This window comes from Protopterus annectens, chromosome 3.part0 (genome assembly GCF_019279795.1).
Source record: "Protopterus annectens isolate FY-2018-M chromosome 3.part0, PAN1.0, whole genome shotgun sequence".
Lineage (NCBI taxonomy): Eukaryota > Metazoa > Chordata > Ceratodontiformes > Protopteridae > Protopterus > Protopterus annectens.
This window is the reverse complement of record NC_056731.1, coordinates 1,714,683,818-1,714,700,682: the sequence shown is the minus strand read 5'-3', so window position 1 is coordinate 1,714,700,682 and position 16,865 is coordinate 1,714,683,818. Positions and strand designations below refer to the sequence as shown.

Below are 16,865 nucleotides of genomic sequence, written 5' to 3'. Positions count from 1 at the left end.
CTTGTTCTAACATAACAAATTTGAAATCAGCAAATTTGGAATAAGTAAGGCTGTGCTTGGCCAGAGCATTCTTTAGATCTTTATTTTTGATAGCTAGATTATGTTCCCTAATCCAATCCACTAAGGGTGCTGTGGTTTTACCCACATAATACGCATGACAACTTGCACAACCCCCTAAATAGACAACATTACTAGAACTGCAATTAAAAACAACTTTTACTTTACCCAGCAAATCTTGGTAGGCAATACTTATTTCTTTTCAGATATAAATATATTTATAACAGTTGCAGTGTCCACCCATAAACATGCCTACTGTGCTACTAGGTGGGGATATCTGACATTTTTTGTCCATCTCACAAAATTGTTTCAGTGTACATGTCTTTTTAAACAAAATTGTGGTATTGCTCCCATTTCATTACAAAGCTCTTGGTTATCTTGTGTTATGGACAAGTTCCTTTTTAGGACATATTGAATATTCTTCATATCTAAAGAAATAGGCAATGGAAATCTTACATTATGATCATCCTGAATGTCTTTTTCTTTAATTACAAGTAGAGTTTTTGCTGGGTAGGGTTAGTGTAAGGGCTGAGGGATATTTTTTGCTACATATGTATGATTATGTGCATTGTTCGTGTGTGTGTCTTGCCTTGTTTGATGATACTGTTAGAGAAAAAATTTTTGGTAAGGTGATCTCTGGTTCGGTTTTGAGAAAACAGGTTAGGGCTGGCACATGGGTATGGTGGACATAGGGGTTTCATTCTGACATTAAAATATGACAGAGATGTTTCATATTTGTCAGTCTTATTGTACATTTCATCATAATGTCGTCTCCATGTTTTTATCACTTTCGTCAGTCTTTTTTATATTACTTTCTGGTCTGATCACACACTGTTTTATCATCAATTATGTTTACAACACCACCAAAGCCTTCAAGTACTTCTATGGCAGCTCTTCGGAAGATCATAATTTGTGTTTACAACATCACCAGACCTTTCAAATACTTCTGTGGCAGGTCTTTGGAATACCTTTGGTACTGATGAGATATAAAATGCAAGTGTAAGAAATCCATACCTAATAACATATACAGTATACAGAATTTGGAGCTTTCTTCATCTAACTACAGCTGCCAAACCCCCCAGTTTTTATCAAGTACTGAACACAACTTAGCATCTGTATTCTTGAGACCATTTTCTCATGTTTAAACAATATGTTATGTTCTCTATTACTCTGTTTAGACCATATTGATCTGTACAGATGTGAATATTGTCTTTCTTCATATCAGTAACACAGTTGTCACCCTTTCTTTTTGCTTTCATTGTTTAATAACACCTAAACTCTTCATTCACTTGAGTTCCTTCTTTATATTACTCTGACAGCTATTGATACTTTACTTGGAGCATGCTTCTTTGATATAGAATCAGGATTTATTTGCATCTGATCTTTTCCTAGAAAACTTCCTAAGCCTGTAAGTTAATCAGCATAGTCTTAAAGGGGTCGGTAAAAAATATACAGTTTTGGAGTAATTGACTGGCTCCAGTGTGTTGACTAGATTAGATAGGAAAACAAGAACGATGCTTCATGCTCACCAAATGATTTATAAAAATCATTGCATACCTAGATTATATATTCCCTGTTCCGAAGGAGGGCTGGGCCTCCTTGAAATTGATTACATGTACAGATCTGTAATCGTGGGACTCCACACATATCTGCTTACCTCGCAAGACCCAAATGTAGTGAAAGTTTTGGAACATGAGGAGAATAAGTCTAAGATGACTTCCCTGCTTAGGCTAGCAGAAGCATATCGGTGTCAACCAGGAATGGAAATCAAACTACAAGTGGATAGAAACCAGGCAGCAGCTGAATGTGCCAAGAAAAACAAAAGAAGGACTATAAGGTGAAGGACTAGATGAGAAGGCAAGAAATGTGGAAAATCCATAAATATAGTCGTAAGTATAGAAAACTCCTGGAACAACCTCATGTTGATCAGAACTGAATGCAGGAATGGTTAAGGAGAGGCGAATTCAAACCAAAAAATGAAAGGATATTGGCAGCCCAAAGTAGTGGACTACGTACACATTGCTTTACAAAGTCCATTGAGCATGTGGGAGAAACAGACAAATGAAGATTTTGTAAAACAGAATTGGAAGCAGTTACAAACCTTGTTACGGGGTGTGACATACTAATGGCAGAAGGACTGTATACTGAAAAGCATAATATTGTGGTAAGACTGTTGCATTGGGGACTGTGTAAAGATTATAATAGTGAATTAGCTGAAAAACATTGGAAACATGAGCCACAAAGTATCATAGAAAATTATGAAGTCTACATCACATGAGATCACCCATTACCAACAATTCAAACGATAGATGCAAGAAAACCAGATATAGTGATCTATGAAAAGAAGACAAAGGTAGCATTGATGATTGAAATTGCTACACCCAGTGACTACAGTGTTTTATGTACAGAGAGATACAGTCATAAAATATCAGGATTTGCAGGCATAAATGAGGGCATTGTGGAAGAAGTATACCCATACAGTCCCAATAGTAGTAGGAGCAATGGATCTTATAAAAAAGAATCCACGGTTGTATTTAAATATGTTACTAATACATGTAACTCCATACAATTACAGAAGGAGTCATTACTGGACACATTGTGAGTGTTGTGAAGAGCACTTCTGGCTGACACCAGAGATTGAAACAATACTAATTTCATGAACTTTAATCATACTTTGACTTAGGAATGGAGTCCATTCCGTCATGCTATTAAAACCCAAAAGATTTGGAAAAATTTAAAAAAGAGAGCATTGCTCTACTATTGATTATCCAAGATGTCACAGACAATGTTGCTTTATGCATATGCACACTTTCTCTTACGCAGTGAATGGGTAGTTGATAAATCAACAAACAAAAAGAGTAGTATTGCTGGAATTGAATTCATCCTCAAGTCTTGGTGAGTACTTTCACGAGGTAGACCCTGTTTTTCACAAAATCTCACCAAGATGACATTGATATATAGATTGTATTTTATATAGCAGATGTCATGGACAGACGTAGGCTAAAAAATTTAAAAAAGATAGCTGGGTGCATAAGGCCCAGGATAAAAAGTGCCCAATCCTGGTAGGCACACTGGTGCCAGGATTGGAAAAAATGACATTGAATCCTCAAGACATGGAAACATTCCTATAATGGGGCTAGGCCAGGCCCAGGGGGAAGATGACAGGCCAAAAAACAGCCATACAGATGATAAAGTGGACTATTCATGATAAAGAAATTATGTATTGTTACTATTATACAAGAATCCCAGAATGTCCAGACAGAAGACATGTGAAAAGACTGAGAGAAAGATTAGAGGAAAGAAAAATATTTCCAGAAGAAAAACGGTCAGAGGCTTCAAATGCAAATTTGTGTTCATTAATACAACAGATCCATGAAAAACGCTATGTAGATCAAGAAACCTTGGGCCATTTGGAAAAACAAGAGACTGAGGAAGTGCGAAAATACCCTTTGAACCAGTAACATTAGTTGATTTGAAGTTTCTCTCTTGGAAGACAATTTGCCTGGTGGCTGTTACATCAGCCAGGTGGATTTCAGAAATGCGAGTACTTTCCTGCAATTCTTCCTATCTGGTATTTCATAATGATGGACTTTCCTTGATCTTAATCAGTCAATAAATCTACCAGTCTTTTCCCCTAGATTTTCAAACAAAGGTGAGTACATTTTACATATGCTGGATGTTCATCGTCAGGTTAGGTTCTATCTTCATATGACCAAGTAAGTCTGAAAGTTTTATCAATTTTTTGTTGCTTTCTTAAAACCTAAACTAGGCAAAGCAAGTTACTAAGGTTATTTTTGTCTACAATAAAAAGGGCTTGTCTTCATTATCAAAGGCTAGGGCTCATTCTATGAGGGCAATGTACACATCAACAGCCTTTTCTAGTAGGCTTCCTATTGATATTTGTGCTGCAGCAACTTGGCCAACACTTCACACTTCTGTATCTCACAACAAACTAGATGTACAGTCCAGATCACGCTCTTTCTTTGGTTTCACCATTCTCAGGAATATCTTTCCTTGTTGCCACCCAGGTACAACACTTTGGGAACCTGTCCAGTGGTTGAATTGGATGAAAATAGACAACATTGGATATGAAAGTTATGTAAATAGCATAACAATCCATGTTGTCTAATTTCGATCCGGTTCAACCTCCGTCCCTCTTGCCCCCTTACAAATTGACACAAACAGGCTTCTGGTGACTGGATAGTTCTCTGGCACACCCTGTCTGTGAGCCGTCCTAACTGAATGTCTTCCAGTCCTACCTTTTTACCTGTATACTAGGATTAGTCTTCAATATAATTGCTATAGATTATTTTACTGAGGCAAACTCAGTCTGAGGTACTAAGGTAGAGTAGAGGGAATTATGGTTAGGGGAGGACTCAGAGCACTGGAACCGAGAAGTTTCACAGTTGTTGTCGAGGTTAGATCCAATCAGATCCATCTACCTGTGGTTGAGCTAGATGAAAATCAGACAACTTGGATCAATTATTATGGTCAGTATATATCTTTTATTTTCTGAAGTAAAAGACGTCTATAACTGTAATTGCTCTCATTATTTGTTAAGTGTAATTCACCACCTTTTTTCCAAAAGTCATCAGCTAGTCACCATCCGTAGCGCTCAACAAATCAGGGACAAATCCAGAAATAATTAGGGACAATCAGGGAAACTTTTAAAGTATTAGTACTATTAACCTGAGACACTGGCAGAATAGGAAAAGTGAATTAATAAAGATTTTCTAAAGTAAAAGAAGTCTGTAGCTGTAACTGTTGTCATTATTTATTGTGTTCCACCACCTTTGCTGAAGGATGTAATGTGAGATCACATGATGTAAGAATTTGGATAAAGTTAAAAAAAAAGAAAGAAAAAAGCTTACTTTTGCTGACATTCTGTAAATGAATGCAATCTGTGGTGTCAGACTACCACTCACATATTTCACATAGCATTTGCCAGCCCACTCCTTCTATATTTTTCTTTATGTTCTTTTTTTTGCATTTGAAAAGAAAAGTCGGGAAACAAATGATTTGGACAATCAGTACACACTTACTTATTACTTTTTGGTTAGTAGCCTGGTCAAATCAGAGAATCAGGGAATCCTCTGGGCTCTGTGGACAGCCAAGCTCAGCAGCACTACTAGAGCTACTGGTACTGTCTGGCTCTCTCTTGCAAGTTGGTGTCATGTTTCTTAGCTGGTGATGTTGCTTGCTGATACATACTTTTCATTTTTTAATGCACAGCAGTAAATAAGTACAACATTATATTATCAGGCAGGTTTAAATCTGCTGCACCTGCCACCAAGCTGACTGAGTGATTGTCAAATTGGTTGGGGTGAGACAGAACAAACAGGTGAGGATGGATTTGATAAGTTGTCAGTCATGCCCCCTCCCCCCCACAGCCATCCAACCTTTTAGGTTGCCTAGTGCTGGATCTGGCTCTGCCTGCAAATGGTACATTTTATTGTATTTATTGCATAAACTTAAAAGAAAATTCAGGACACAGTGTTAAGAAGCCCATTTAGTGGTAGACTGTTATGGTTAGTTACATCTTGTAGTCTCTTGGTATGCACATATGTGTGAGTTAGTTACAACAACAAAAATACTAGGCAGTTAGCATCACATTGTGTAGATGCTGCTAGCTTCAGAAAACATCAGAAAAAGTAATAGGTCTAGATTGTTTCAATTATACCCTGGTGTACAAGAATTCCTTCTTCAGATGTATTCAAGTATGCATGAGTTTAATCCTGTAACTTTGTAAGTTTATTCATTTACTTAAAAACATAGTCCAATAATTCTGAAGTAAAAAAAAAAGAAAGTTACCTCAAGACCAGTCTGTGTAATTGCCTTCTTTTTTTATTGCTTTAGCTGTAAGAGTAAATCAGCTGCCTGTAGCCATCATATCCCCAGAATCACAAGACATCTCACAACCTGATACACTGGTCATCATAAATGGGAGTCGTAAGTACTTTTTAAAATTCATTCTCTTTAACAAAGAGGTCAGATTTCTCTTTTGCTATGAAGATAGTCTCAATTTTTAATTACATTATATGCTGCTTTTGTAGAGACCCACCAATTAGCTGTTCTTTTGTTATTCTGTCCAATTATTATTTTATTATTTCCATTATCTCACCAGGATAGTCTCACTGGGCTAAAAACTTCAGCTGACATATGTGGAGAAAAATCTCTAAAACAACAGCATATAAATATAAAAGAAACATTCAAATGTATAACATGCTAAAAATAGACTAAATACAACATAAATAAAAGGAAAAGTAGTAGCCATTAAACTGAATACTGATGCAGTCATTAACATTTAGTAATGAAATAATACATATATAAATTGCATACAGTTGGAATGTTTTTGTGGAATGGTGGAAATGAGCAAATTAGGAAGAAATTGATATAAGTAGCTGTATAGGTTTGAGGAGTTAGACAAAATGAGAAAAAAAAGGGTAACAGTCAAGGAACCAAATATATAGGCAGGGTGGGAAAGGGACTAAAGAATAAGAAGTGGGAGATAAACTAATGAAATAGCTGCATATCAGACTGTAGCAAAGACACAGAAGCTGTAAAGTAATACATGGAGATAAACATGTATGTGAATAAGGTGAAAAAAGGTGTGAGCTAGAAGTAAAATATGGAGTGATAGTTAAACACCGTTATAGGGGGTTATTCATGTACAGATTGTGTATGCAAGGTAACAGTGTATACCTACCTACATGCCATGCTAGCTGGGACCATTGGCCAAATACACAGCACACCAGCTTTTAAGAAATCTGTTGATCTGGATACATTGGTCTGGTTTAAGAAATGTGTTGATGGTTTCCGAGTCATGCCAGTGTTCTGTATTTGTTTGTCATGTTATTAAGCTGTTATAAAATTGCTACCATTCTCATACTTTTGCAGTCTAACATTCACTTTCTGATCTGTCTTTATGCGGGAATTCAGTGGAATCCTTCGTGCAGGACACAAACTTGGGTGAGGGGTCACACCGGTCTATCTGAGAAGATGTCACTTATGGTGAGATCCTTGAGCTTATGAAACAGAGAGGAGGAGGATGGTCTACTGAAGATCCCTTACCAGATGAATCTGTATTTTTTGGAAGCCTTCAGTTCTGGCTCAGTATTATGATGGGTGGCACCACTCATTGATCCATTTATCAGTCTCATGGCTCAACAGGCTTGGAAGGGCCCTGATGTGGTGGAGCTGATACCTAAGAAACTGGACAGGATTTTAGCAGCTCCAAAGAACAGGAGACACTGGAGCATAAATCTACCAGTGGATGCTGTAGTCAAAGCAGCGGCAACCAAAAAGAAAAGAATTATCTGAGGAAAGTTCCTCTGTCCATCCCCCTTACAGGGAATCTAGGGCATTGGGCAGGTTCAGGAAATAGACTTAATCATCAGCAAACTTTTAGATCACTGAACTACTTGGCTCACATCTTCAGATTCCAGAGAAATTTGACTTCGGAAATCTCCAAATTTCTCTTTGGAATATTACTTGCGGATATTCAGAAGACAGTGGACTCCCAACTGTGTACTCTGCAGTCAAACTATAACTTAGTCATGTGATTGCTTTCTAACGCAGCTGATGGCTCAGTCAAAGTGGCAGGCTCAGGGCTTACTGTAAGATGGCATGACTGGACGCATCTTTGTGATTTTGCGGAAGGCTTTAATATGTCTTTCATCAATGCCCCACATGATTGCTCCACACTTTTTGGACCCAAAGTTGAAGACACTATGACCGGGAGCCAACAGGATGGTAAGACTCTCTGTGCAATGGGCATCCATTTTTTCATTCCCCAAAGATCTTTGTCTAGGAATCAGAGGACTGGGAAAAAGATGTGGTTTTGTAAGTCACAAGGCTCTTACCAGGACTCTCTTGGTGAAAAACATCCTGGTGGCAGAGGTGGAGGAACTTCACCCAAGAGGCAGATCACATAACCAGGGCTATCGTGGTCCCTTTACTGAGGAGCCCTATCAGAATCCTACTGAGGAGCCCTATTAGCATCCCTGAAAGGTTGTTTGACTGCTGCACTCTAGAGGCAGTCAGGGGACACTTATTATTGCACTCTCAAGCCTGGCAAAACATAACAAAAGATTCTTACGTGCTAAAGATAATTTCCAGTGGCTATTCTGTTCCCTTTTCTCTTCCTTCCATGAAAAAATAAATTGTTCTGGAAGTTCTGCCCAGTCAGTGGAAACCAGCAGCAACAGAAATTTCCAAACTGCTGCTAGAAAAAAAGTCATCCAACCGGTCCCCTACCAGTTAGAATCTGGAGTCTACTCAAGGTTCTTTTTAGTACCAAAGAAAATGGGAGACCCCAGACCAATTTTGGATTTCAGTCACCTAAATAGTTTGTAAAACAGACAAAATTCCAGATGATCACAGTTCAGTCCATATTGCCTGTTCTGAAGAAAGATGATCGGATGTGCTCAATATATCTTCAGAATGCCTACTACTGTGAAGATAGCGAAGCAGTCCAGGAGATTCCTGTATTTCTGGCTGGGAGCCAACCACTACAAGTTCAGAGCCCTGTCTTTTGGTCTCACCACAACCCCCAGGGTGTTCACCAAGATAATAGTAATAGTAGTGGCTCATTTTTGTCTTCTAGGGATCCAAGTCTTCCCCTACTTCAATTGGCTCCTGACTGCTGCTTCCAAGCATCAGCTGCTATATCACTTGGGCTTTTTGCTTCAGTTGTTACTGGACCTAGATATAACAGGAAATTTCTCCAAGTATCAGTTGTTACCAACCCAACAGATAGCATTTATTGGATGCCACCTCAACACAACTCTGCAAATTGCAGTCTGCCTCATCACAGGGTTATATCTTTACATCTAATGGTCATGCAGGTGATTGATTATCCCTCTTCTCCAGCACAGTTGATTCTGTGTCTTTTAGGCCTAATGGCATCCACAATTCCAATGATTCCACTGGCCTGCTACCATATGAGAGTACTTCACTGGACTCTAGAAGTGCAGTGGTTCCAGAATTTGCACCCATTACATGTGAAGATTTGACTCACAAAGATTTGCAGGCAACACATTACTTGGTGGATCACCTCTCGTTCAATAACTGAAGGGGAGCCTTTTTGCACAGGTCTGCCAATAGCAGTAGCAGCCACGGATGCCTCCCTTCTAAGGTGGTTGGGGCATTTCAAAGGGAGGATGATCTAAGGAATGTGGTCAATCTTAGAGGCTAACCTTCACATCAATGTCTTCGAGATGAGGGTAGTCCTGCTAGCATTCCAGACATTCCAGGTTGTCCTCCCTGAAGGTATAATTTCAAGCAAAGAGGAACCCATTCTTAACCCCTGTGTTGAGGGGTCATGAGAGTCTGGCAGTGGGCATGGTTTTCACACCATTTTCTGATAGCAGTACACATCCATGGGACTTCCAAAGTTCTGGCGGACAAATTGAGCAGGACTATCCTATTGACTCACAAGTGGTCCCTCAATCCAACAGCGGCAACTTTAACTCTTCATCGTTGGGGCCAACCTTGCTGTGACCTATTTGTCTTCTACCTGAACAACAACTGCAACAGTTACTTTGCTGTGATCCCTCCACAGGGTCAATCAGAGAGGAATGCTTTTGTCCACGCTTAGCCCCTAGGTCTCCTTTATGCTTTTCCCCCATTACCACTCATGAACAGATTTGTTCAGAAAGCCAGACAGTGCAAGGCCAAAGTAATCCTCATTGCCCCCTTCTGGCCACAACAAACATGGTTCCCCTTCCTGTGGCCTGTGCAATACATCTCCCTGGGATGCTGGATCAGTATTCAGATTTTCTGTCTCACACATCCAGATTGCCACCTTTGACCAGACCACCATGAGGCTAACCATTTGGTTTCTTCAGTTTTCACCATAGCCAGAGATGCCAGGTTTCCCAATATGGTTATCAATATTATATTAGCTTCTCAGGAGCCTACTACAAATAAAATGTATCACAGCAAATGGAAAATATTTTTTCTATTTGAGCTTTGTCCAAGGGTTTGGACCCATTTTCTTCACCCATTCCCTCTATCTTGAAATTCTTGACTCTTTCACAAAGGCTGCAGTTATTCTACCATCAAAGTTGAAATGGCAGCAATTTCATATTGGCCACAATGACACTTCCATAGCTGTCTTGAAGATCTCAAGAGCATTTTAAAGAGGAATGTTTCTTTTATGTCCTCCCATTAGAGACTTAGTCTCTCAGTGGGATATTAACATCATGCTCCAAGCTCTGACACAACCTCCTTTGTACCTGTGGCCACTGTAGACATAAATATATGGCTTGGAAAACAATTTTTCTTGTGGCTGTCACCTCAGCCAGACAAATTTTAGAATTACAAGCACTCTTGTGCAAACTTCCTTATCTGATTTTCCATAAGGACGGAGTTTCTCTTAGAACAAATGTATCGTTCCTTTCAAATGTGGCATCCAAAACAAACTTGAATCAATCTATAAATTTACCAATATTTTTTCCAGATTCAAAAACAAAGGGGAATACATTTTACACGTGTTAGACGTTCATTGGCAACTCAGATTCTATATTCATTGGAAGAAACAATTCAGGAAATCTGTTCAACTATTTATTGCCATCTCAAAACCAAAACTTAGTAGAGCTGTTGCAAAGGTTACACTCTCACAGTGGTTGTCAGACTGAATTTCCCTTGTCTATAACTGGAAGTGGTTTAGCTTTACAGTCCAAATCAAAGGCTCAATCAACAGGTAGCTGCTTCAATGGCCTTTACAAGGAGACTTCTCATCGATGATATTTGTGCAGCAGCAAATTGGTCCACAGCCCATACCTTTGTGACTCATTATAAAGTGGATGTACAATCTAGATCTCTCTCTTTCTTTGGTTCCACCATACTCAGGAATGACCTTCTTTGACACCACTTAGAAAGACAATTTGTGAATGTCCCATATGTTGAATTGGATGAAAATAGACAGTACTGGATACGAAAGTTATGTACTTTACCATAATGATAGAGCCAAGCTGTCTGATTTTTGACTGGTTGAACCTATCTCTTTCCTGCCTCCTTTCCAATTTGACGTATATGGCTTTGAGATGACTGGATGGTTGCTACTCCACATCCTGTATGTGAACAATCATGTCTGGCTGTTTCCCTGTACTTGATGTGTGATTGTTTTTTTGTTTTTTTTTTTTTTGCTATATTCTAATATTTGGTCATAAATAAGGCTTATCTGTACTGTAGGTAGCAAACTCGATCTGAGGTACTAGGATGGAGTTCAGGGAATTCTGCATAGGGGAAGAGTCAGAGCCGTGGAACCATGAAAGCTTTAAAATCTCTGCTAAGGTCAGATCCATTTGGCTCCAACAACTCATTTGTTGAACCGGACGAAAATTAGACATCATGTATCTATCGTTATAGCAAGTACATAATTGTTATTTTTATAGCATATATTGCATTATAGCTCTGTACAGAGGTCTGACTCTATTTCCTAACAAATGTTACAGTAATATAGATCAAAGATTATAGCATATGATTTATTTATTTATTTATTTGACATTTGGTAACCGGGAAAGTCCAACTGGATAAGAAACCCATTTTCAGTGGAGGTCCGCGGAGAAAAGCTCCAATATAGAAATATAAAAAGATGTGGAAAAAATGACATTTAGCATAAAATTAACAACAAGAGCAAAACAAAAGCCAGTATAAGGGTGAAACCACAAAAGCCATATATGTACATTTATACATGAGAGACATTGCTAGCATAACTAACATGCAGGCATTTTACAAAGAGTGTTAACCATTCTCCCACTAACTATTAACAATAGCAGGTATACGGGTGAAACCAGAAAAGTTGTATACCAACATTTATACATGAGAGACTTTACAAGCATATCAAGCATGCCGGTATTATACAAAGAACATTAACAATTGTAGTTGCGGACATATATTTTACAAAGAAAGTTCAATAGGATATGGCAGATAGTATATTTTCCATGAGAGGCATAGTTATACCATTAACAGAGGCTGTATAGTCGGTAAGGTTATATAAATGTAATATTGGTATATTCACATATAAAATGTTCCAATGGAAAAAGAAAAGAAAAGGCTAGAGTCAGTGATATGTGTTCTAATAATAAGCAGAGAAGGGGAAAAATAAAAGAGTGAAGTTTGAGTTTTGAACAAAGGGTAGTAAATGAATCTGAAAGTAGGAAGATTATTTGAAAGGCATAGTACAACAGGGAGCTATTTGATTAGTAGGAAGGTCAGTTGAAGAGGTACTAAATGTAAAGATAAAGTTGACTAAAGGAGCGGAAATAGGAGAAGGGTATTTGTAGTAAAGTGGGGGGAGTTAGTAGCGATGAAGATTGATGAATAGGTAGGGGGGAGGTTAAGAAAGGAGTACAGGGGGAGTGTAGATGGTTTGTATAAGATGGGGAAGAAGGGTAATATTAATGGAGAAAGGTGTTATAGTTGAGATAAAAGAAAGCAAATTTAGGCTTGAGTGGAGAAAGTGGGAAAAGGGTAGTTGAAGTAGCAAAGGTGAAGGGTAGGGGGAGTTAATGGAGACAGAGGTAGAAAAAGCAGAATTTAAGTGGGAAGTGGATGTAGGAACTAGCTAGGTTTGGAATATGGGCTGTTACATGACTTGAGAAGGAAAGCTTTTAGTCTGAACTTAAATTTCTTGAGGTTTGATATAGTTCTGATATCCAAAGGTAAGTTTAGCAACAGAGTAGAAATATAAACATTGTCCAGCATTTTTGTTTGGTCTGTATAGCGCTAGTAGCTGGTTATCTTCAGAAAGGAGAGGCTTGGTAGGTGTGTAGCTTTGGAGAATTGAATTTAAGGCAGGACAGTTTTCAGGATATAATTTTCTGTGTGACTGGTAGTTGAAGGTGGTTTAGATGATGTGAGAATTCGAGACAGTTAAGTGCAGTAAGAGCAGTGCAGTGGTGTTTGTAATAAGATGCACCTGTTGCAAATTTAGCAATTTTATTGTAGCAGGATTCAAGCTTACTTTTTAATGTATTCTGAAGGTTGGTTAGAATACCATAATAGCACCTTAAAGTGAAGTGGGTAGCAGGTAGGTTGTGGCCAGTGTTGTTTTGTTGGCTATATCCATGAAGTTTTTGTACTGATAGACAATCTCTAGTTTGTAGTGTGTTTTCTTGATAGCATTGTGTATATGTAGGTCAAAGGTAAGTTTGTTGTTTATTGTTACTCCTAATAATTTGGCATTTGCAACCACTTCAAGTTTTGTATTATTTAGCGAAAATATAATTTGAGAGTTTCCTAGGTGTAAAAAGGAGGAGTTTTGTTTTATTGGGATTGAGTAATAGTTGTGCTCATCTGAGGAGGATTCAATAGAGGTGAAGGCAGTTAGGGTTATTTGCCTAAGGTGTGCTATGTTATAATAGAAGGAGATGAGGGGTAGAGTCATTGGCATATTGTATTAAGGAGCTTTGATGGGAGGCAGTGTAAAGGCTGTTTATGAAGGTATTGAAGAGGAGGAGTCTGAGAATGGACCCTTGTGGCACTCGTGTTTTGTTAGTTAAATATTCTGAGAGACAGCCTTGCCATTTTACACATTGTTGGCTGTCAGATAAGTAACTGGTAAACCACTGATGGCAGGGTAGAGAAGGACCTAGAGAAGAAAGTTGCTGTAAGAGTTTGGGGTGTGAGACCGTATCAAAAAGACCTTAGAAAGATCAAGAAGTATGGCTGAAGTTACTTGGCTGGAATCTCTTGCTTTGTTAATTGTGTCCATGAAAGAGATTAGTCTAGTTGTTGTACTATGTGCTACTCTGAATCCGTGTTGGGTGAGTGTAAGTGGTGAATAAGGTGGTCAAGGAGTTTATATGCACATTTTTCTAACAGTTTGGAAAGAGGAGATAGGGTGACAATGGGTCGGTAGTTGGTTAATTCATTAGATTTTCCCTCCTTTGTGTAAAGAGATTAAGATTGATCTTTTCTGAGGGGGGAGGGTGGAATGGGATTCCATGATGCATCTGTTAATGAGAGTACTAACATGGTATGCAATAGCATCAGCAGCAAGTTTCAAGTATAAGGAAGGGAGGTTATCAGCGAAAGGAGAGCAAGGTTTTAATTTGTGTACTAGTTTGCAAGTATAGTTAATTGGTATTGGCTATAGAGAGCGGAATGGAAGTTTAAAGTCTGCTGTTGAAATATTTTGGGGAGAGGGAAGAAATTGTGGTGTGTTTGGAGGTTGTTTGGGGGGGGGTTGAGATTATTTGTGCAGTTAGGACTGATGGGCTTGCTAAGGTATTTGACTTTGCTAGCAATACTTTCTATTACATGGGTGTTAAACATTTCCGCAATTTGGAAAGGAGATTTATCTGTGACTGGAGATGGGTTATACTTGGACCCTGGGGTAAGTAGTGATGCGATGGTCCTTCAAAACTTTTTGGGGTTGTTTTTGTGGTCGGTTAGTTGTTGTGAGAAGAACTGCCTGAGTGAAAGCAAAAAATAATCAGTAAGTAGAAGGCAGCTCAGCTAGGAGCAGAGATTTGTAGAAAGCAGTACAAATAACTTAGGGAAAAACAATCACAAGCTAGGAAAGTTTTCTGCTGCTATTCCTTAAACTCGACTGAAAAAAAACTAAGCAAATATTTGTTTAGAGCATGAGTATGAGAGAAAGAATAGCAGGGATGAGGGTAATACTTCTACAAAACTAACTGAATATAATGGAGCTGAATTAAGTACTAGTATGCAAGATGTCCGTAACAAAAATAGATTTAAATGGGACTAAAACATAAAAGTAAAATAATAACAGAACTGCCGGACTGCTTGATTTAAGGGTGGGGGTGTTAGAAAGAACAAATGAGGGTTATTGCCCTGAGAAACAGAAAAAGCAATACCTCTTACCCAGACATAAGTTACAGGCCAGAAGGAAAAACAGATGGGTAAAGACAGAAATATAAGCGTGTTTTTCTGATGTACAAGGAGCCGCTTTTACATAACAGATTGTAATACAGCTCAGAAGCTAATAATACAACATACATCAATAGGAAATGGGATTTTTAGGAGCTGCAGGAATCTGGTGACTTAGTAAACTTGCGTTGTGTCTGGTACAAAACTTATCCAGTTCAGTTCTGTATGCTCTGCGAGTTATGGTTGCAGGGCAGTTACAAGCCTTATGTACCATCAAGTCAGTGCAAGTTCCATAAAACAAATAGAGAAAAAGCAAACATGGCCGTCGTACATCACCAGAAACAGCGGACGATAGATTGGGTGAAGGCAGGATGAGGAAAAAAAATCTATGATTATAGCAGGTTTAAGGACCATTATCTTCTGAGTTGCATGGTCAGTTAGATGTTCAGCACACCACTGAGTTGTTTTATTAAAGCCTTCTATAAGGTTTTAAACTGTTTGTCTTGGTAAGGGTCACAGTGATAGGATGTCAGGCATGAGTAAAAATGGGCAGGCTGAATTAGATAACTGTGTTAAATACCATATTTAACACAAGATCAACAAAATAGTAATACATTTTATAAAATGTAAGTAGATAAGATTTATCACTTGTAGAGAGAATAATCTGGCACTGTTTTTATTTTCAAAAAGTCTGTCTAGTCTCCAAAAGAACAGTAAACAACTTAGTCAGATATGACATCGAAGATGCCACCACTGGCTCCATGAATTTTGGTGCTCTCCTTTTGTATTTCTAGGTAACTACTGAACGTATTTATTAGTTGTCTCTGTTTTCTATACCGTGGAAGTACATCTCATTGTGAAATTGCATTTTGACTTAAACATCTAGCCATTTTCTTAGTAGAGCAGGCCTTTACTCTTAGCCTATAACCTTGGCATTGGAAGATCCTTTTGTGAACCATATTATTAAACCTGAGTAGTCCCTCAAGTATGTGTTAGATATTTTTATACAAAATAATTTGGTCTCTCCTTACTTATCTGTAATGCAATAAAAAAGATCCCTTCATTTTAGCTTTTTAATTTAGTCATTTTTATAAACTGCCTAGAATACTCCAGAATGCATTTATGCATTTAATGTACACACTTATTTTATATATGTAAAAAAAAAAAAACATATATAAAATGTGTACAGTAAATGCATTCTGGAGTATTCTAGGCAGTTGGTACAGCGGTAGCGTTGTTACCTCACAGCAAGAGGTTCTCCCATTCGATTCTCTGCTTGGCTTGGGAGTGCCTTCTGTGTGGAGTCTGCATGTCCTCCCCGCAGTTGGGTAGCGTTTGAAAGACATGCGTGCGTAAATGGGCGTGCCTTCGTTGAAGGTTGGGCGTCGAGCTGGCACCTTGGCGTTTCGTAAAAATCTACTGCCAATCATTAGCGGACTGGAGTTCCGCTGTGGCGACCCCTTACCGGGAAAAAGCCGAAAGAACAACAACTTATTTTATGTATGTATATGTGCATATATGTATACTTATACTTATGCATGTGCTAGTGGATGCATGCATTTTGTGTTTGAGCCATCTTTAAATACCATTTTCAGAAACATCATTATGTTATGTAAGTTATTTACAACTTTCTGTAAATTATTTTGAATAGCTGCGTAATCCCTCTTTTTTCTTATGTGGTTCACAGTCAGATTAGTAGCTTTTGTTTAAAGTTGATTCTATTGGCATGGAGGTTGTAGCCCTATTTATGAAACAGCTGACTCTGGTATGAGTCTTGGATTAGGTACTAAAGGAACCAAACAAGTAAGGGAAAAGAATGAGCAGTTAATGGTGAGCTTTCCCAGCCAGAGGTGAGGCAAAGGAATTTTCTGCTGCAGGATTGTCCTGTGGTGAATACTAGAAACAGAGACCCAGGAGTACAAATGCTGACTGTGAAAACAGCATTAATGCTACAGAGATGCTAC

The 16,865-nt window shown here is 38.4% G+C and overlaps 1 protein-coding gene across 1 annotated transcript in view; it reads left to right on the top strand.

Moving 5' to 3' along the window:
- The window catches only part of KIAA0319 (KIAA0319 ortholog), a 2,335,945-nt gene that overhangs the window by 985,963 nt on the left and 1,333,117 nt on the right, over positions 1–16,865 (top strand). The window contains exon 6 of the mRNA XM_044065978.1: positions 5,914–6,006. Within this exon, the coding sequence (XP_043921913.1) occupies positions 5,914–6,006 (93 nt within the window). The remainder of the gene's footprint in view (positions 1–5,913; positions 6,007–16,865) is intronic.